Source organism: Vulpes vulpes, chromosome 5 (assembly GCF_048418805.1).
Source record: "Vulpes vulpes isolate BD-2025 chromosome 5, VulVul3, whole genome shotgun sequence".
NCBI classification, from domain to species: Eukaryota; Metazoa; Chordata; class Mammalia; order Carnivora; family Canidae; genus Vulpes; species Vulpes vulpes.
Window position 1 is genome coordinate 93345708 of NC_132784.1, and position 21472 is coordinate 93367179.

Consider the following 21472-nt stretch of genomic DNA (forward strand, 5'->3'; position numbering starts at 1 on the left):
GGGAGGAGAGTAGAGAAAATTAACTTGGCAGGATGTTAATGTTTAAAATTGAGTTAATTGTACCAGGCTCATTATTCATGTGTACTTGAAATCTTCCATAATAAAAGTAAAATATAGAACACTTTAAAGATTTATTTATTTGAGAGAGAGAGCATGAGCAGAGGGGAGGAGCAGAGGGAGAGGGAGAAGCAGCCTCCCCCCCCAACCCCGGGGCAGGGAGCCCGACTCCATCCCAGGACCCTGAGATCCTTACCTGAGCTGAAGTCAGATGTTCAGCTGACTGAGCCACCCGGCACCACCCCTCCTTTTTGAAAGATTTTATTTATTTAGAATATAGAACATCTTAAAAATAAATAAAGCTAGTCCTTTTTAAAAAAAAAAAAAATTAGGGATGCATGGGTGGCTCAGCAGTTAAGTGCCTTCGGCCCAGGGCGTGATTCCAGGGTCCTGGAATCAAGTCCCACATTGGGCTCCCTGCAGGGAGCCTGCTTCTCCCTCTGCCTGTGTCTCTGCCTCTCTCTCTGTGTCTCTCATGAATAAATAAATAAAAATTTCAATAAATAAATATCTAAAAAAACTAAAAATAAAATTAAGTAATCTCTGCACCCAGTGTGAGGCTCAAACTCTCAACCCCAAGATCAAGAGTCACATGCTATAACCACCGAGCCAGCCAGCCAGGCACCCCCAATAAAGCTGGTCCTTGCACAAGGTGTTAACTATACACACCAGAACTGGGAACAGGAAGGCCAGCCAAGTGTGGAAGGGGGAGGGAGGTGGCATGGCAGGGAAGACTCTGAATCTAACCTAAGCCTGGCAGGAAGGGTGAAGTAGATAGGAACCAAGGCTTGGTGATGTTGAAATCCTCGCTGGCACCTGCCAGTTTCCTTCCTACTTCCTATAGCTGTTATTGATAGAGGGTGCTTGTTCCATTTTTTTGGCCACGTTGTGAGTCCTTTGAGAAGTAAAATGTCCCCACTCCCCAGCATTGTGTCTTGCCTGACCTCGCCCCAATTCTCAAACAAACCCTCCCAATCCAAGGGGTGGCACATCCAAGCCCAGCCCCAGGCATTGGACGAGTACTGGTCTATGGCTCCATCTGCTGGTGATCCTGGGAACTGAGGCTGCCCAGACAGGATCCTTACTGAGAAGGAAGCTAAGGGATAGGTTGAGAGATCTGGGCCTTCCCCCTCAGGAAAGAGAAACACAGGGCAGTGAAACATATAAGAAGCCTTTAATTTCATCACCATAAACATTATACTCTGATTGCTCACATACAGTATAAAATATTTACTCCACTAAATAAATAAGACATAACATTATTGCAAACGGCACTTAAACCCCCAAGAGATAAGACCTCCTTAGCCTAGGCAGGGGGTACTCCTGAGTTTCTGTGCGAGATTCCCCAAGCACAGATATGCCCTGGGGGCTGAGACGAATAAAAGCTTGAGCCAGAGCCACACTCTGTGTGTCTGGTCCTGCAACAGCCCAAAAGAGGGATGTGGAGCCAGTGGGGGAAAGGGGTGGGTGGCTCCTTCATCAGCCTAGCCCTAGAGAGAGCAGAGGGGAGTAGAGGGTGGGAGGCAGGCTGAGCCAAGAGGGGAGAGGAGGCTAGGGAGGCAGCTGAGACCTGGAGCCCCACCTCCACCTATGTCCCCAGCTCCCCCAGCCTTGGGTAACAAGATTTGGGATATCCACTGGGTAAACAGGGCTTCCAAGTTCCCGGGTTAGGCAGTTCTGGGGCCAGACCAATCACCCAGGGGAAGACAATTCTGGCAATGCTCAGCCTAATAAACCAGCCATCTCTCAGGCCCATTGGGGAAATCACCTCTCAGAAACCAAGATGGCAGAGCTGGGAATTGATTCCTCTCTACTTAGTTAAATAAATAAGTTAAATATTTAAAGGCCTGTGCCCCTATGATGGCAACACAGGAGCAAACAAGCCATGTCCTGATAAAATGTGGCAGTGGGGGAAAAGTAGAAAGGCAGTGCTAGGCAGCCAGGTGGCTTCCTTTCTCCCCACCAGACTTTTACCCACAAATAACTTCCTTCTCACATCCTGCAGAGAAATTTCACACTAGAAACTTCCACGCAAGAGCAACATCGAGGGAATCTAAGGGATAAGGGGTTTGGAGGGGAGAGACCAGGTGGTTTACTCAGCTCTCCAAATCCCTTCACTGGGTATGTCTTGACACTGGCTGTGAGCCTTAAGGGCCTGGGTAATGCCCCTAGAGTCTTGCATTCCAGTGCACGGAGCCAGTGAAATGCCCCACCCTTCTGGCCTGCCTGTAGAAGTCCAGACTGAAGCCTGTGCGGACCAACACTCAGCCAGCCCTGAAGATGAGGGAAGCCCCAGGCCCCTACCTGTGCCACTCGGCACCTTGTCACCACGGGGTGGCAGCAGAGAGCCATGCCACATTGGCAGCAACAGACCCTGGCAGGTGGGGGAGCAGGGGTGCGGGCCTGGCCCTAGGAGGCTACCTGGGGATGCGCTGGGGGGGTGGGGGGCAGGCCAGGACCCAGGGAGGCAGGCCCGTCCTCAGTGGGTCAGAAGTACTCTACACTGAGTATTTGGCCAAGTCGCTCTTGTCAAATACTACCTGTGTAGCAAAATAAATGGCCACCAAACCAAGGCCCACAGCCGACACCATGTAGGCAGTGACAGACTGGCTGAGCTGAACAATGGAGCCCATAAACAAGGACGGAGCCACCTGGGACAGCAGGAAGGCACTGTCCAGGATGGCAAGGTCCAGGCAGATGCCCCGGCCCGGAATGCCTCTGGCCTCGGGCGGCTCGCCCACCACCACACGCATGGAGACATCACAGGCAGAGGCCCCGCATAGCACAGGTGGAGGTGGGAGGAGGCTGCTGCCTCCAGCACCCATGTGTCCATTGGGGAAGGGCGATCCGGTCTTGGGGCCCGATGGAAAGCTGGTCATCAGGCTGTCCTCGCTGGCACCGCTTCCAGCATCTCCTCGGTATTTGGGCAGGAAAACCTGGGGAATGGGGCAGAAAAATGGCAACAAGGATAGGTAGGTACCCAAGCATTAGGATCCCAGCTCCGAGAACAGATCCCGGCTTGGGAGAAACCAGGCAACCGGCCTTAATGACACCTGTGCAGCAGGTGAAAGCCAAGAAAGCCAAGCAGACCCTCCTTGGTCTAGTTAGGACTCTCCGCAGGGGCAGGGGATGAGGAGGGGACAAATCTGAAACCAAGAGTCTAGATCTCCTCTAGCCTCTCCTGGAACCAGAAGTGGCAGGCAAGCTCCTTCTACAAGTCAGAAAGAGAACAGGAACAGGACCCCAGGGTAAAGAAAAAAGCCAGAGTGAGGAGAGGTGATGAGTGAGAGAGACGTGTCAGAACAGAGGAACAAAACCCAAAGGCGGGGCCCCTGGTGACCTGAACCCACACACAGGCTCTCCTAAGCCTCCTACTTCCTGCCCCCCACCATTTTGCCTTGGGAAATCCTTCTCGACCTCGCAGAGAGAGGCTCTGCTCCCACGTGGTCCCAGGCCTACTGTGAGGTCCGTGGTCCCAGATGAGGGCAGGGAAGGTCCAGCAGACTCAGCCTGCAGGACGAGAGGAACAAGAGGAATCTCCCAGACTCCTATCGCCCAGCCATGCTAATGCTGAAGCCCTTCTTCCTATGCACCTGCCCCTGCTCAGAACCTCCTGCTTAAGGACGGGGCCAGAATTCATCCCCCACTGTCCCTGGGCCAGCTAGTGCCTTACACAGAAAGATTCTCGAGTTTACTGCACTAGAGCCGGGACCCATGGCAGAGCTCAAAAGGAAAGCCGACAGCTCTTGGTACAGCCAGGAGGCAAGGCAAGTACAGACAGTGTATAGTGCCAAGGGTGCCATCAACTGCTGCTTGGAATGGGCCTATGGGACCTGTCCTCCCTGCCTGCCACCCCTGGAAAGACCAGTGAGGCTGGAGCCTCAAGAGGCCCCTAGGGATACACATGCTCCTCTGTCGGAGGGGAGGACCAGCCCCAGCATGTTCCCTGGCATGAGTCTATATGACCCAGCCTGGCCTCCAGACACCAGCCCCCAGGCCCCAGCCCCCAACTGGGGCAGCAGAAGAATAGAAGCTGACGAAGGTTATCAGTGTGCTGACAGGGGTCTCAGGGACCAGGCCACCCCAACCAAAACCCTGGCCTCTCCCTCCACACACCCCACCCCTGCAGCTACCTATTCAATTAACCACCTTCCTAGCTAGGCATATCTCTGCTACATCATTCATGTCCTACAAGGGGCAGACATACATCTTCCCTACGATCTGGAAGCTCCATGAGGGCAGGCCTGCATCTCCTCCCTCAGGACACCCCAGCTTCTTACCCACTGGGCAGAGCTCTGCACCCAGGGCTGTAGCTGGCTGAGGCCAGTGAAGGGGATGCAGGTGACCACACAGCTTTGGTCAGGAGACTTCCCACGGAACAGGGCCCCTGGAGGAGCTGGTTAGTGTGGGGCCAAGCAGGAAGGAGGCCCCCCAACTTACAGCAGCCAGGAGAGCGGTGTCAGGTATGCCAGGCTCAGAGATCCACCGTGGGGGCAGGGGAAGGGGACGGAGACAAAGATGTGAGGCAGGAAAAGAAAAGAGAGAATTAGGTAGAAAAAGAAGATAAACCAGAAAGAGAAGGGGTAGTGTGGAGCCTTCCCCATCTTGGAGACCAAGGCAGGGCATGGGTCAGTAGCAATGCCCCTCCCTGAACAGAGAGCTGCTGCCACACCAAACCACCCCCACTCCGGCTGCTGAGGCTAGGTGCCCAGAGGTCATGTGCCGCAGCCCCTGCCTCCGCCTGTGGAGCAACCCAGCCCGACTGAGGGCCTCCGCTGGCCTGCCTCTTCAGGATACCCAAGGAAGGATTGGGCATTTCCTGCAATCATCCACTCAAGTGCTCTGGAGTCCTGACACCAGGAAGTCATTCCCAGAATCTAATCTACACCCTCCTTCCGCAGCCCACGTCTCCGGCCCTGGGCTACACCAGCTTCCTCTCCAGTCAAAGGACTAGCCAGCGGCTGGGACCGGGCTGGGCTGCTGGGCTGCCCTCCGCCCCCTCCACCCAGCGGCCAGCACGAGTACCTGCTTCTCGCGGTGGTAGAGGGACGCCAGCGTGTAGGGCAGGATCTGCAGGGCGGAGAAGGTGAACCCGGTGAGGGCGGCCGACGCGGTCACCACGGCCACGCTGCGGGACAGGCACATGGTGCCGGCAGCCACAGGGAAGGCCACCACGCTGGCCAGATAGACGGCCCGGGTGCCGAATCGCTGCACCAGCCGGTCCATGACCAGAGAGAAGAGCAGGGAGACGGTGCACTGCAGGAACAGCCCCAGGCTGCCCATCCGGACCCCTGTGGGTGGGGCAGAGGAGGGAGTCAGGCCCCAAGCAGGCGGAGGCCGGTGCAGCCTGGGAAAGGCTCAGGCCTGCGGGCACCTGCCATCTGGAACTGCTGCGAACCGGACCTGTGTCCCGCGGTCCACACCCCCTCGCCCTTAGCAAACCAAGCCTGTGCTCTAACGCGGCCCTTAGACAACACGGCCAAGCCTTCGGCTAAGGACAGAGGAAGGTGTTCTCAGGGGTGTGGGGGGGCCTCAGCCGGTGCTCAGCCACCAAGGAGGGTGAGGGGAAACACAGAGGGCTCCGCCATCGGCTCCATGTCCACGCTCCGTGCGCGAGCTCCGTGTGCCCGAGTGGAAGGTCTGGGGCCAGGGACCGCGGAAAGTCAACAGGGGGAGCAGAGGGCGCACTGAAGCTCGGCCAGGCAGACCTGACACCCAGCCTCAGCTCCTCTACTACCCCTGGACCTTACCGAAGCTTCCGAAGCTTCGCCTTTTTCTGTCAAACTGGGGCAATGACTCTGAGTAAACGCCCTGCAGCCGCCCAAGGTGCTATTGCTATGGCAGGCAGAGCGGCCCGGCACCCTGGGGACCTTGTGCACAGACCTGAGCCCAGGCACACAGCTACCAGCCCGCCCCAACTGCAGGCCTCCCCTGGGCTGGAGGGATCTCCCCCGGCAGCCTCCTCCCTGCCCTCCAGCACTGCAGCCTTACCCTCATCATAGTGTCTCCGGGCCTCGGTCCCCGGCTCAGCCCTGGGCACACCCTGGTACAGCCCCTCGCCCACAAAGTCCGTGTAGAAGAGCGTGAAGGTCATGAATGCCATCCAGCTGCACAGCTCGGCCACAAAGAGTCTGCGCAGGGTGCGGGGCACACGGCAACACAGCTGGTGCAGCCGGGGAAACAGGGCACCCAGGTTCCGGAAAGCCGGGCGGGCATGGCAGGGGCAGCAGTGTGGCACTGGGGGGACCGCCAGCCCCTCCGTGGGCTCGGTCGGACCCAGCGCTGCCTCCTCGGCCACAAACAGTGTGGCTGTCACGCAGGTGAGGAAGATGAGGGTGAGCAGGCCAAAGAGGCACTCCTCCTGAGTGCCCAGGTAAGGGGCCAGGGCGCTGGTGTCCCAGTCGATGGCGGGCAGAAGGTAGCCCAGGCAGCCCCCAAGGCTGATCATGAAGGCATAGACGGAGAAGGCCTGGCGGCAGTGGTCTGGGTCCCGGAAGAGGTCAGAGAGCAGGGCCTCCAGTGGAGTGAAGCATACCTGGCCACAGAAGTCTAGCAGCCCCACACCCAGGATCAGCAGCGCCAGCTCCAGGGGCCTGGTATCTGGGCACAGCAGCCCCGCCAGCCAGCCAGCCCTCGGGATGAGGAAGAGGCTCAGCAGGACGCCCAGGGACAGCGCCCAGATGAAGGGCCTCCGGCGACCATAGCGCCCACGCCAGTGGTCACTGGCTGAGCCCAGGAGTGGGACCGAGACAAGGCCCAGCACTGGACCGATGCCTGCAGGAAGGACAAGTAGTGATGAGCCAGAGGCTGGGGCCCCAAGGGGCTGTGGGGAAGGGGACCAACCTCCTGGGGAAGGATGGAAATGATCATGATCCTGTCACAGGCAAAGCCTTCGGTGCTGGACATACTGCGGAGTTTGTCACACACACTCTAGTTTAGTCCTTGCAGCTAGGATCACTAATGCCCCATCTGCATTCAGATGGGTGAACTGATGCCCAGAACAACTGCACAGGCACTGAGGTGGGGCAAGAGGGGTAGTTTCTAAAGGGAGTCTGACTCCAGAGCCTATGATCCCAGGAGCCACCCCATGGTGACCATTTGCCTTCTATGGCTTTTGCAAAACACCATCTGCAGTCAAGAGCCCAGCCCGTGCTCTAGGGGTAAGAAAGAGCCCCAGCTGGGAGACCCTGATCCTACTAATCAGTAGCCAGCCTTCTGGCCTGGCTAAGTCACCCAACCACGTCTCAGCCTCCATTACCTCCTCTGTGAAATGGGGGACCTCAAAGTTTGTTGCAAAGATTAAATGCATAACAGATATAAATTAGAAAAGGCTAAGCAATGGTGAAGAGCAGTGTCTCCTATGCGCCAGGCATTGTGTAGGGGCCCGGGGTATTGTGACCATGGAACGACCCCATGCTCTTTTCCCATTGCCCCCCACCCCAGCCCACGTCACCCCACTGTCACCCCTCTCCCAGCAATGCCCACCCACCCACTGGCTCCATAGGCTCAGGACCAGCAGGCAGCTACCTCTCCTTCTTTGGGCAGAGGCACTGTTGCCCTGCTTCCTGGGTGTCCTGTATCTGGAACAGGAGGTTAGGAAGGTGTGGCGACTCACCTAGCACCATGGTCATGAACTTCTCTTCTACCCCCACTTCCAGCAGCAAAGGTGGCACGTAGGTGATACCTGCAGCCAGGCACACCTCCAGGCCGAAGGTCAGCAGGTTGACCAGCAAGAGCTGGGCTTTCCGATGCCGCAGCAGGCGGCTGGCCCACAGCCTCTGGACCATGGTAGGCCAGGCAGGGTAGGCTCCGGCCCCTTCACACACTCCTCCACTGCTGTGTCTCAGCCCTGCTCCAGACGCCCAGGCCTCTCCTCCTTGCTGCCACCGACTGTCCCGGCCTCAGCCACCAGCCCATTTCTGCCAGCCTTCCGTGCAGGTCCAGCGCCTCAGCCCATGCTAAATGCCTGTTGCCATGGGGTGTCTTGGCGGGGACATAGCTCATCACTCAGATCCTAAAAGGCCAGGGACAATCCAACACAGAGTGTTAAATCCTGGGAACCAGGCATCCAGGATTTGCTCTTAGTTCCCTGAATCCTGTTCACTCCCAGGCTGACGGTGTGGCTGTGCCACCCCCTACTGCCAATCAGGAAATGCATGTTAATATTAGCCTAAGGCTGACATAACTAATAAGGTAAATATGATTTTTAAACCTCAGCATACTCCAGAGCCAAAGAGATGTCAGTTTTTCTCTGTTTTGGAGTATCTTTGCCATTGCTCTTGCCTGCTGGTATGGAAAAAAGGAAAAAAAAAAAAATCAAACCAACTGAATTCCCAGTTTCCCCAGGCTCTGTTATCAAGGTGCCTCTGGAGAGACCCTCTGCCAGGCCTGGTTTGTTTGCTTTTCTCTCCACTTCCCAAAGCTGGGCTGTTCAATCCCCCTTTGTTAGGAGTAGCACTTCCTATTCCGCACTGCCTGGCCACAAGCCACGTTGCACCATAACTGGAGCCCCCGAGGATGAGGACAAGGGGGAAGGGAGGAGAGGCCGTGGTTTGCTGGGTTGGGTTTTAACCTGTTATTGAAACCACTTGAAGAGGGCTCCCCTGGAGGAACCTAGGCCTGTAAACCTCTCCCTGGAGTTTCTCTCCGTGCTCAACATTGGTGGGGAAGAAACATTCCCACATGTAGTGCCCAACTGTCAGGGGACATGGGGCCTGTTCCCAGGTCCTGACCTCACAGGGGCATGAAACCGCACCACCTGGTGGCAACCATAATGACACCAGTGACCCAGCACTGGCAGGATGCCCTACCACTTTCCCAGCAGCCTCTTTCTGCTACCCAGACCGCTTCCTTCTCAGCAGAGAAGTCCACGTAGCCCTTCCTGCTAGGCCTGCCTCCCATGCATAGAGATCCCACGGGGGACCCACCCCGTGCCCCCCACCCCTAGGCAATTGGCGTCCAGGTCTTGCTTCCTGACAATAGTCCCCAATGCAGTCTGCTCTGTTTAGGAGTGACCACAAAAGAGGGATAATCAAGTCAGTCATGAAGAGGAGTATAGAAGGTGGGCCTTCATGAGAAAAGGCAAAAGTCCCCTGACTTGTCATTCATCCCAAAGAGGTGGGAACAGAGCTTCCTGCGGAGCTCAGAGTGCCTTCCCCTGCCTCACTGATTCACTCTCATAAACACTGTGGAAGAGCACCACTCCCGTGGAAGGACACCGCTCCCGGGGAAGGGCACCGCTCCCGGGGAAGGGCACTGTTCCCGTGGAAGGACACGGCTCCCGTGGGAGAGCACCGCTCCCGTGGAAGGGCACCGCTCCCGTGGAAGGGCCCGGCTCCCGTGGAAGGACACGGCTCCCGTGGAAGGGCCCGGCTCCCGTGGAAGGGCACTGCTCCCGGGGAAGGGCACCACTCCGTGGGAGAGCACCGCTCCCGTGGAAGGGCCCAGCTCCCGTGGAAGGGCCCAGCTCGGTGGAAGGGCCAGGCTCCCAGCTAGTGTTCAGCCCCTTAGTCCTGCCCCGGCCCCTCCCCCACCGGAGTCGGGGCACCGTCAGCCCTCATTCATTCCCGTCCAATCTCAGCATCTCATCATCTGCCACTTCAACTTCTTTTATCTTTTCAAATAACACCCGGGCGCCCAGGGCCTTGTGTGCTTAGAAGCACGTGGTAGGTGCCTTCTGAAATACGCTGCAGAGAAACCAGATGGCCATCAATCCCAGGTAAGATGTGCGCGTCCCATAACCGCTTTCCTAGGCTTTGCAGATGGCAGACCAGGACGGAAGGCTGGGCAACCAGCAGCCTCCTCCCCAAAGTTCTGCTGAGACCCAGACCATCCACTTTGGGAAAGGGCATGGATTCCTATGGGGGTGCCCTGGGGAGGAGGGTAACATACCGACCCCCGGGGTCCCCAAAGGGGCTGGGAGGGGGCCGCAGGTCAGCCCTAGCTGGGCAGTTCTGAGCCAAGCTCCTTCCCTGTCACTGCATCCCCCTCACAAGGAAGGCAGGAGATAGCACACAGACCAAGAGGGGGTGGTCTCCAGCCCAGAGGGAGGGGCTCTGGGTCAAAAGGCTTCCAGCCCACTCTCCTCCCCACTCTCGGTCTGGGGAGGCCCTGGACATTCATCTGCTGTGGGTTAAGGGACCAGGTCCTCCCTGAGCAAACAGTCAGACCCTGACTCACCCACATCCTGCCCCCATTCCCAAGCCCTCGCTGCTCCCTGTTGTTCAAAGTGAATTGCAGCTCTGCGCAAAAGACTAATCACCCCACCTGCCCTCTTCCCTTCCCTGACCCAGCCCCATGCTCCCAGGAAGAGGCAGGACACCCTCCTTAGCCCACAGGAGAGAAAGACAAAAAGACAAAAGGAGGGGATCCCTGGGTGGCTCAGCGGTATAGTGCCTGCCTTCGGCTCAGGGCATGATCCTGGAATCCGGGGATGTAGTCCCACAGCGGGCTCCATGCAGGGAACCTCCTTCTCCCTCTGCCTATGTCTCTGCCTCTCTCTCTCTGCGCGTCTCTCATGAATAAATAAATAAAATCTTAAAAAAAAAAAAAGGGGGGATCCCTGGGTGGCGCAGCGGTTTGGCGCCTGCCTTTGGCCCAGGGCGCGATCCTGGAGACCCGGGATCGAATCCCACGTCGGGCTCCCGGTGCATGGAGCCTGCTTCTCCCTCTGCCTGTGTCGCTGCCTCTCTCTCTCTCTGTGACTATCATGAATAAATAAATAAAAAATCTTTAAAAAAAAAAAAAAAAAAAGGGCAGCCCGGGTGGCACCAAGGGTGGCTTGGTGCCGCCTACAGCCCAGGGTGTGATCCTGGGGACCTGGGATCGAGTCCTGCATCGGGCTCCCTGTGTGGGGCCTGTTTCTCCCTCTGCCTGTATCTCTGCCCACCCCCTCTCTCTGTCTCTCATGAATAAATAAATAAAATTAAAAAAAAAAAAGACGAAAGGAGGTGAAGAGGGGAATTTCCCTCCATCCTCCCTCAGTGCAGATAGCTCATTAGTTGCCTGCCTCTCCCTCCCTTCTCTGGCCTGCATTCTCCTCCTCTTCACCAGGTAAGGGGGGCTGGGTGCCAGGCCAGGGGAAGAAGTCTTTGAAAGGAGTAGGGTAGGAAGTGAGCCCAGCCCAGCACCCCTCTGTTCTTAGGCTGCAAAGCCCATCTTCCCTCTTTTGACTTGCACTGTGCCCCAAGGACTAGGGCACCCTTGCCACCCCTAGAGCTTATTCTTCCCAGCACAGAACTGCCTAAGGAATTCCAAGCCCATAAGAATATTCTCCCTTCCAATGATTCCCCCCATCCAGGACGTTCCTCAGAGCCCCACGCTCACCCACCTCACCCACGTCAGCCCCACTCCAGGGTCCTCAGTGTGGAAGGAGCCACAAAGGACTCCCACGGTGCTAACCAGCCACCTGCCATCCCCCCAGGGCACGATCACGAAGCTCAGGCCCTGCCCAGGCTTGTGCCCAGGCTCCAGGAGGTAGGAGAACAGAACCACTTTCCTGGCTATCACTCCCCCCTGCAGCCCAGGGACAGGCTTCCCACCAAAGCTTCTAAGTGACAGAGGACTGCTGGCAACCCCTTTGGGGCACTCCCCTGTCTTCCTCAGGAACACAGCGGGGAGACAGAGTTCAATTCTCCCCAACACCCTGCGGTGTCAGAGGTGTTTCTGACTCAAATCCTGTCCAGTGTTCCTGGAGCACTCTGTCTGTCTGGCAAACAGAAGATCAACCAGAAGAGCCTGCCTCCCAGGGTTCACCTGGTAGGGAGGAGGCGGGAAGAGGAGAGAGGTGAAAGTACCAAAAGGGGAATGTGGCCTGACCTCCTGGAAGGAACAGCAGCCTTCAGGGAGGATGAGTTTCTCTCAAGCTCCAAGCATCTGTCCTCCAATGACAGGACAGCAAGAAGGTTGGAAGAAACCCAAGGCCTCCAGGAACCCCCGGGGAGCTCTGCCCCAGGCCACCTTTCCTCATCCCTGGGGGAGCAGAACCCAAGCACCCAGGCTGGGCCAGTCAGTGAGCCCAGCCCCACGTAGCAGGAGACCCAACGAGCAACCCTCTGGCACCCACCCCATCATGAGGGGCCTGGGAAACATTTACCCAAAGAACACAGGGCTGAAAGCAGCGTGGGGGTGGGCGGTCTGAGCCCTGAGGACACCCCATCCCCACCCACACCGAGGGAACCCTGGCCAGACCCCCCCCAACCAAGGAGGCAACCCCTCTAAAGTTTCAAAGGTGGCAGGGGCTGGGGGGGGGGGGGACACTGCAGCACAGCCTCTCGGGCTGAAACACCCCACGCGGGGTTAGGCCACGGGCAAGCATGGGGAAATGAAACCAAGCAGCAAGAGCAAACTTGGCCTGAACTTTCTCCAAAATTCAAAAGACAGAGTGAGGAGGTGGGAGGAGAAGCAGAGCCCACTCCCGGTGGCTCCCTGCGGGAAAGGAGGGTCAGAGGGACGCATAAAGAGGCCTTTGAGGGCTTTCAAAGGGGCTCCTGCCACCCTGACGACTGAGGTGGAGCTAGAGGGAGCGGATTCTCTCCGCTGACAGACAGAGGCCAGAGCAGCCGGGCTGGGGGCAGCCCCGCCTCGGGCCAGTGTCAGGCAGCAATTCTATGGCCTCTTTATGCAGGCCTCGTCCCCCTACCCCGCCCAGGCACATCAAACGCCGGGCCCCCACCCTGACCCCAGCAGCTCAGCGACCCCCGTCCTCCCTCCACGCTCACAAAGACGGCCCAGCTTTCTCACACGCTCCTCTACCCTTCACAGCCCCCAGGCAGCCCCTCCCGCCGAGAAGGCAACGGGGTGGGGGGCTCCCTCCTGAAACAGTGACTCAGCTACAGAAAGGGGGTGGAGGCCCTCCGGCCAGTCTCCCCAACACCCCCCCATCTCCTGAGCTGTCGGCACTTATCAGGCCACAGGCCAGTAAGGGGGGGGCAGGGGGGGGAGAACCCCAGGTGGAGGCTACAAGGCTGCAGGGAGGGGGGGACCCCCATTCCTCCACACGGGACTGGATCCTAGAATGCCATCCGAGCTGAGCTCTCCGGGGCCCTCTAGCTTCCGGGGTTCACCAGCCCCGCATCCCTGTGACCCAACCCTTGCCTCAGTTCCAGGGGACTAACATCCTTGGCCTTACCAGGTGAAAGCCAGCACACTGTACTCTCGAAATGAGCTCTACCCTCGCGGGGCCCTAGGGTGCCCCAGAAAGAGGCAGTGCTGGCCAGCCAGGAGACCTGAAAAGGAGCATCCTTGTGAGGCAGTAGCTCCCATCTCAGCCCCAGGTCAGGGATTCGTGCTGTGGGAGTGGCTACCTGGGCGGCTTGGGGGTGGGGGCGCAGGAGGAGACCGTGCCTGGGTTCAGGGCCTTCCTACTCGCCTTCCTACCCACATTCCGTTTTTGGTCTTCTTTGGTTCTCGGGGCTCAAACTTCCACAGAAGTGAGAGTCTGCTCTCCCCAACCCCACCCTATAAAAAAGGCACTGATCTGCAGAAACACCCTGGGGCCCACGTTAGGCAGGGCTCCCCCGGACACCCCGAAAGTCTGCTCAGAAGGCAACCCCTCACCCCCAGGGACTGTCAGGAGGAAGGGCTCGACGGAGGGGAGGGGGCTCCACCCCCACCCCAGTCTCGCTCCCTAGCTCCTGCCTCCCCCAGGGCCCAGAGGCCAGGGATTTGGAGTTCGCCCCGCTGCGCTGCCTTTTCTTCACTCGGACTGGAAGCCTTCTGCTTAGCAGCTTGTCAGAGGGAGTGAGGGGGCTGCAGGCCGGGACACAATGGGGGATTACGGAGAAACCTCTCGGCCTGCAGAGTAATCCATCAAACTCTCTCCCGGCTGCCAGCACCGGCCCCTTCCCACTCAATTCCCCTTCCAGCTGCCGCAGGCCTCCCACCCCCTCCGGCTCCTGAGCCCCATCATTGGGGGCAGCACAGAGAATCCCAGGCCCTGGGGGGGCAGAAGGGGCACACCGCAGACACTGGGAAAGGGGAGCGGCTCCCTCCCCCCACTCACCCCCAATGTGTGAAAACCCAACAGGTGGCAGTGGCTTGAGGAAAGTTGCTTTTGTTGCCCTGTCTGAGAGCCCCAGCCCTGCTTCTGAAAGGAAACAAATGCGCAGAGGTTGGGGGAAGGGGAGGGGGCTGGATGAGCAGGCGGGCAGGCAGTCCCTGGAGCCCAATCTCATCTCCCCTCCCTTCTGCAATCCAGTTGACAGGAGTCCTGGGGCTGGCCTGACCCTCACCTTGGTTGGTCAGTCCCAGCCAGACTAAGCTGAGGTGAAGCACTTTCCCAAGGGATCACCTGGCCATTCCAGAGTGACAGGCTGCATGGACACACACCTGACTCGGGACAGTGACCTCCCACAACCAGACTTCCTTTCTGAGAACAGAGGCGACCCAAGGTCACACTGGGTCACCTTGACCAATGCCCTCGGAACCAAGGCGATCGTACTCTTCATCCTAGAGCTGTCTTCTACCCCAGGGACCGCCAGCTTCTGAACACTGGCGGTGCTGCAGGGTGGACCCTGGCATGCAGTCAGCCTGATTTGGGCTCATGTGCCAATTGCCCTCCCAACCCCTCCCACCCTGAGGAGGTGGGTACAAGGAGTACACACATTTGACAGGTGAGGAGACAAAGGAATACCATCCGCCTCCTAGACACAGCTCGAGGAGGCTAGACACAGCTTAAGAGAGCCCTCCTTCAGCTGTCTGGGCTTCCTCAGCCCAGAAACCTGGCAGAGGGCTCTCTCAATCCCAAACAGGAGCACCAGAGGTCAGAGGGGGGCCCACTAGCCGCCTTTCTTCTCCAGTAGCATTCCCCTCTCACCCACGTGCCACCCACACCGGCACTAGCGCCCCTCTCAGCCCCCAGAGGGGAGAGGAATGCCAAGAATGTAAATGCCTCCCCAGGTGCTGGCTCCGACAGGTGAGGAGAGGTCACTGCATCAGACCTGCCTGCTGGCTGAGGCTGCTAAGGCAGATAGACGTGGAACAAACATCCCACAGTTATGAGACAAGGGTGGATCCCGTCCCCAGGGACAATAATCAGGGTGGCTGACACTGGCTAACTGTCCAGAAGGTGTCTGGCATGTGCTGGATACCTGACATACCTTCCTCTCTAATTCAACTGCTGCAGGGTGCTCTGAACTGTGAACCAGGACCATACAAGTCTACTTTTCAGCAACTTTTGCTGCTGTATAGCCTGGCCAGGCCATTTTACACATACCAGGGACTCACATGTGTAAAATGAGAACTAGTCCACACACTGTCTAAGGTTCTTTACAACTGTATGGCTAAATGCTCTCACACCCACCCGCCCCCCACTGCCCCAGCCTCAGGTATGGTGCTCTCCTTAGACAGGTGCCTCCTAAGTGCTCACTGCCAAGCCACATGGCACTGGGGAGGGTGTCTCATAACCTTCCACTGTAGAGAGGAACAGGGAACCAGGTGGCGAGGGGCTCCCCAACTGCACTTACCCCATCCTTTACCTGCCACCACACTGCCCAAGGGTTAGCAGTCACTTGAAACTGAGCCAAGTAACCGAGACATCTGGGGGCAGAGTTGCCCTCTTCCCTACTCCCTCCCACAGCTCGACTGTTCCTGGCAGAAATTGGTAAATTCTTTCTCCATTTGGGCCACAACAATTGCTTCCCTACAAAGTGGGGTAGCAATACCAAGAAACTCTTTGGTCCCTGGCGGGGAGAACAGGGAGCTTGGCACAGTCCTCCCGGCCCCTGAGAGTTGTCCTCCTCCTGCTGCCTTCTCAGTCCCTTATAGCCCCTGGGAGGTGAAACCTAACAGCCTCCCTCCTAGTGAATTTGAACTTTGCCAGCCAGCCAGATGGGGCAGCTCTCCCCATCCTGCAGAGCTGACCCTTGCCCCCTTCCTGGAGACTGGCTTCCCTTAGGAGGTGGAAGCACAGAGGCCAGAGGCCAGGGCATGCGGGGTTTAGGAAGATCTACAGATGAGCAGAACCCCAGGCTGGGAGTAGGACCAGGACGCTGGTCCTAACTCTGCTCTGTCCCACCTCTAGTCTCAAATTCAATGGTCTCTCAGGCCCTCTCAGCCCTGATATCCTAGGTTCTGTGACCAGTCCTATTTATCGTCCCAGGGCTATGGGCCAGACCTAGCCCTATGGAAACGTGTTCTCAACAGCAGCCGCTCAGTGGTGAGCAGGGTGCAAGGGGGCTCCAAAAAAGGACTCTTTTATTAAAGAGTCTGAGTTTGTCCACCCTTGGAGGAAGTATGCCTCAGTGCATGCAACCTAACCTCCCCCAAAGGAATGTCAAAGAGCGCTAAAACTAACTCCCTCACTCACCCACCCACCCACCCATCCAACACTTGCTGAGATCCAATTACCTGCAAGCCCACCCTGAAGGTGCTGGGGATACAGAAACAACTGCCTACGGCCCCTTGTGGCAGTGCTGAGACACAAGTCGCTGGAGTTGGGGGCCCAAGGTGCAGGGCATCAACAGCTCTCCCAGGGCTTCCTGGAGGAAGAAGCCATGTTGTGGAGTCTCATAAGATGAGTGGGTCAGAACCATGCAGAAAAGGGCAAAACACAGCCATTGGGGCCTGGCTCTTCTGCACACACCTGCCTCTCCTTATGGCCCCTCCCTGGTGAGGTATGGTAGAAAGAATACCAGACCCAAATTGTGGCAATGCGTTTCCATCTCAGTTCTGGACCCAAGCTGGGGGAATTTATCAGCACTGGGCCTGATTTTCCTTCCAAAGTAGTCACCATGTTCCAATTACTTCCTTGGGATGCCTCCCCATTCACCTGACCCCTGTCCCGTTCAAATCCCATATCTCCTCTACAGCTCCCCTAGAATCCAAGCCATCAAGGATCCCCCCTTTCCTCCAAATCTTGCTGCCCTCAACAGGCAGCCCTCGGAGTTGGATAACTGCCAGTGGTCCTTCTGGTCTCCTTCCCCATCCCCCGCCCCACTAGCCCTTGAGCTCCTGGAAAGCAAAGGACCACAGTCCTTGTCCAGGACCTAGAAGGGGGAGTGCTCAATCAAAGGCCTTCCAAGTGAGGCTGAATCAGGATTCCTGTCTGATACAACGTGACCAGCCTGCCCAGGATTCAAATACCTCCCCACTCAAGGTATTTGGGTGCTCAGCTTTTTCCAGCGGCAGGACCCCGGAGTGGGGAGCTAGACTGCCACATCCCCAAAGATGGGCTGTGTGCTTCCAGCTTGGACACTGCTTGCCAGCTCAAAGGATATTCAAACTTAGGGTTTGGGGTGGAGCATGACAAAGAGCATTGGGAAAGGAGGGACTTTTCTCTGGCTGGCTGCTTCTGAGGGCAACTACCTGAAATTGGTAATTGAGGGACTATGGGCCATTAGACCAGGAGCTGGTCTCCAGCCCCTTTCTTGCTTCCCAGAGAGAGTGATCTCCAGAATTGAAGAAGGGAAAGGGAAAAACAAGTATTGAGCACCTGGTCTGTGCAGGCCACTTTGTTAAACAGACCTATCTCGTTTAATCCTCATTGTAATATTGCAAGGTGAATATCATCCTCTCCATTTTACAGACACTAAAGTCAACAGGTGAGGTAGGCCTGTCTCCAACATCAGAAGCAAGAAGTCCTTACAAGCCATTCAGGGTCAGGGGCAAAACTGTGGACCTCTTCCCTGGAGGAGGAAACACAGACCTCATAGTAGGAAAGGGATTAAATAGGAAGCTCTGGCCAGATATCAGGACCATCCCGGGATGGCTCGGTCAGCCCCCGCCCCCAAGCAGGGACACTTAATACACTAGACAAAGCTCCACACTCCAGCTCTATTGCTGGGAGTCAAGTGGCATCAGCATTTGAGATGCTGGGCCTGGCACCAACTGGTCCAGCCTCTCTGTCCTTGCTGCCCAGCAAACAGGGCCAATGACTATTCAAAGAAAGCCAGGCTGGGTTTTTCTTCTGGATATCAGAAAGCAATGCATCCCAAGGGCTGGGGTGGGGGGGAGGAGGACAGAGCAGAACCCCAACTTCAGTATGCCCCCTCCGCCTCATACAGTTTCCCTAAAAATCACAGCAAATAACCCTTCTGCATAGAAAGCTCTTAATCTTTCAAGATACATATTCATCTCCATTGTCTCTTGGTATTCTCTTCCACCTTGAGGAGACAGGTAGGGCAGGGGTTTCTGGACTGATTAAAAAACAAGTCACACACACAGTACTGACGGAGGAGACCAGGATGTCCAGTCCTGGTGTGTTCTTTGCCCTAGACCACAAGTTCAACAGCAAGTAGGTCATTCACAGTTTATATATAGTTATATATGGTCTAATTCTCTTGCTCTGAGACTCTGGTTTCTAAGCATAAACCGCAAAGATTGCCTCCATTGTCACCAAATAACAGCAGCTGACATTTATCAGGCTCTTTTTACACACCCCTGCTGCGCTTGGAGCTTTACCTATATCAGCTCCTTTAATCCTCATGATACGGTGAGGCCAGTACTGGTGAGACCAGTACTGTTACCGTACTGTTACCGTCATTTGACAGTGAAGGAAGTTTGAAGCACAGAGAAATTACTTGCACAAGAGGAAATGGGATTAAAATCAGGGCACCTGGATGCCAGAGGCCAGTCTCTTTGCTAGTCAGACAGGCTCCCTGAGGTCCAGGAGAACTTGCTCCCAAAGAAACAAGAGCAGACCCCAAGCACAGAGTCCCAGGCTAGCTGCTGCTACCCATTTGGCCCCCGGGGGGCGGGGGGGAAGACACAGTATTAGCTAATGTTGAAGGACCACTTATTACCTAAAGCACAAAGTCCAGTGCTCTGTATGTGTGATTTAATAAAGCTCTGCATTTGTCATATTGTATACATTTTATACAACCAGCTATTTATATTTCATAAACAAAAAAAGCTATGGGGCACCTGTCTGGCTTGGTCAGAAGAGCATACAACTCTTGATCTCCGAGTCCTGAGTTTGAGCCCCAAATGGGGTGTAGAGCCTAAATAAATGAACTTAAAAAAAAAAAAAAAAAAAGGCTGTCTTTACAACTTTATCATTATTGCTATCAGCCCCATTTTGCAGCCAGATATTCGGAGGCTTTGAAGAGGTTAAGTAACTTGCCCAACATTCCACAGCTAGCGGAGCATCCAAGATATAAACCTTGTCTTTCTGACAATCTAGGTTTTTACCCATAAGGTTGTGTTGTCAGGCTCAGATCATCCAAACGCTAGTACTTAATTTCACCTTCAGAGTCCTTAGACCATCCCCATCTTTCCGCCTTGTTCCTTCAGAGCCCTGCCCTGGCTGAGAGGGGCCTCCACTCCATCCTTCCACTCCCTAGTGGCCTGTTAAGACCTCCAGTGGATCACCAAGAATCACTGTGCAGCTCCTCCTCCTCCTTCGGGATACCCCAGAGAGCCAGGAGGGGCAGGGGAGTTCAAGGCACACTCCATGACTACACAGGAAAACTTCCCCTCGCACACCCCACACACATACTCTAATTGGGGCCTGTATGTCCACAGCTGTACATTCATCCACAGCTGTATTTTTCTCTTCCTACTCATCCTGCTGACTCAAGCTCCATTTTTCTGAGCACTTTTAGAAAAACAGAGTCCTGGCTCCATGGCAGGCCTGGGGGGAGGAGATAAGGAAGGAATGAGGGGATGGGACCCATCCAACAGAAGGGCCTGTGACCTCAAATACCGCAGCACTCACTCCCTAGGAGAAGCTGCTCTATGCTTTTCCCTAGGCTTCCCTTCCAGCCTGTACCTCTGGGGCCCTCCCCTCCCTCCCTCCCCCCATGTGCCAGTCTGCTTCCCAAGCCTTGAGCAGGTGAGCCCACACCAAGTTCTGTATTGTTCTGAAAGGAGATCTGCTAAGTGCAGGAGGAAAGCGGCCAGAAGCCCCCTGGGGCCTCACCCCAGCCCTGAGCAATGCTTCCAAGAGCCCAGTAAGGGTCACTCTGGGCCTGGGTGCGCTGGCTATTCCCGCCCCGCAGACTGCAGGGCAGAAAAACAGCAGCTGGGCTATTCTTAGTGTCCGCTCCACTGGGATCAGGTCTGTGTAACAGCTGAAGGGCAAGTCCTCACCAGGTACCCACCATGCCAAACCCCTCCCTAACCCCAACTCTGGCCCCTGGAGAAAGGAGGAAGCAGGGTGGCAGGAGTGGCCCGCGGGGGAGGGGGAAAAGCTGAGCAAGGCAAGAGCGTCAGTGAGGAAGATGGAAGCTGATTCAGAGGTCAAGGGCAAAAGCAAGTCAGGGGGGTTCTTGTGTTTGAGGGGAACAGCAGGCCACGGGAAGGGCTGGCTCTCACTCGGGAGAAGGGCGCAGGTTTCCAGGAGCTCGGCCAGCAGGCCACGCTGCTGCTAAGCCCAGAGCCCGGGGAAGCCACAGCGGATGCCCGGGTACCACCTCCTCGCACCTGTTTGCAGGTCTCAGCCTGGCCACCGTCCCCACCTGAGAGCCCCGGGAGGCGCGGAGAAAAGGGCCTCTCCGGTCCCTCCTCCCCCGAAGGACGGCCGAGGCGGCGCAGCCGGGGGCGGAGGCGCCCCCACACCCACCCCCGCCAGCCCCAACTCCCCGCCCAGAGCCCCGCGCCAAGACTCACGTCCGGGAGCGCTCGCTCCCCTCTCCCTCCCGGGACAACCCCGGAGCCCAGCCCCAGCGAGCGGCATCCCGGCCGCGGGCCCCTTCCCCGGCTCCCCAGCCCCGGACTGTGCGCGCCGCGGTGACTCATCCCGTCCCTTTCCGGTGAAGCCGAGACAAGGGAAGAAAATAAATGCAACTTTCCAAAGAAAACTCTGGCGCCGGAGCTGCAAGAGGAGCGAGCTGCCCGCCCGCCCGCCGCCCGCCGCCCGCCGCCCGGCCGGGGCTCCCGGGAGGGCCCGCTCCCCGCCGCCCGGCCCGGCCCGGCCCTGCCCGGGGGGCACCGGCGCGCCCGCCCCGCCCGCCCGCCCTCGGCGCTGCGGGGACCCCGCTGCAGGACGCGGGGCGCGCCCGGGGCCCGCCACCTCCCCGGGCGCGCCGCGGGGCGCAGAGCACGGCCCCCGCGCCCCCGCGCCCCCGCGCCCCGGAGACGAGGGGCGCGCGCCTACCTGGCCGAGGCGTGCGGCTGTCACCCGGGCCGGCGCGCTCCCCGCCCCCCGCCTCTCCCGCCGCGCTCGCCGCCCGCTTTTAAATCTCCAGGTGGCTCGGCGGGGGGAGAGAGCATGCGCGCTGGGGCTGCGGAGGGGCGGGGCGGGGCGGGCCGGGGCCGGGGCCGGGGTGCGGGGGGTGGGGTGGGGGTGGGGCCGGTCCCCGCGGAGGGAGCGGGAGGTCTCGGAGCGGGCTTTTAGCCGCGGCCGAGACGGGCAGCCCCCGCGTGGCTCCCCGGCTGCCCTGTCATTACCTAGGGCCGTGCGCCGCCCCCTCGCCGCCCGCCACCAAAACATTTAGGTAAAAGCTGCCCGGCCCCGCGGGGCACCGCCCCTCCCCGG

At 57.7% G+C, this 21472-nt stretch overlaps 1 protein-coding gene across 4 annotated transcripts; it reads right to left on the bottom strand.

Annotated features, from left to right (window-relative positions):
- Positions 1-1212: 1212 nt before the first annotated feature.
- On the bottom strand, positions 1213-21469 carry SLC45A3 (solute carrier family 45 member 3). 4 transcript variants are annotated; one of them, XM_072759434.1, is made up of 5 exons: positions 21385-21469; positions 7673-8071; positions 6049-6831; positions 5083-5348; positions 1213-2993 (listed from the first exon to the last, which is right to left on the bottom strand). In XM_072759434.1, exons 2-5 carry the CDS (start codon positions 7842-7844, stop codon positions 2556-2558), a joined length of 1659 nt encoding a protein of 552 aa, XP_072615535.1. In that variant the 5' UTR covers positions 7845-8071; positions 21385-21469; the 3' UTR covers positions 1213-2555. The 4 variants fall into 4 exon arrangements, with proteins under 4 accessions (XP_072615535.1, XP_072615533.1, XP_072615534.1 ...); XM_072759432.1 differs by lacking the exon at positions 21385-21469 and adding an exon at positions 21092-21204; XM_072759433.1 differs by lacking the exon at positions 21385-21469 and adding an exon at positions 16405-16536.
- Between the last annotated feature and the right edge of the window lie 3 nt (positions 21470-21472).

Coding starts and splice junctions, on each gene's coding strand:
- SLC45A3 (XM_072759434.1), bottom strand. CDS start 7,844: ATGGTCCAGAGGCTGTGGGCCAGCCGCCTGCTGCGGCATCGGAAAGCC. Junction 6,832..7,672: donor GTTCATGACCATGGTGCTAG/GTGAGTCGCCAC, acceptor TCCTTCCTGCAG/GCATCGGTCCAGTGCTGGGC. Junction 2,994..5,082: donor TCTACCACCGCGAGAAGCAG/GTACTCGTGCTG, acceptor CCCATTCCCCAG/GTTTTCCTGCCCAAATACCG.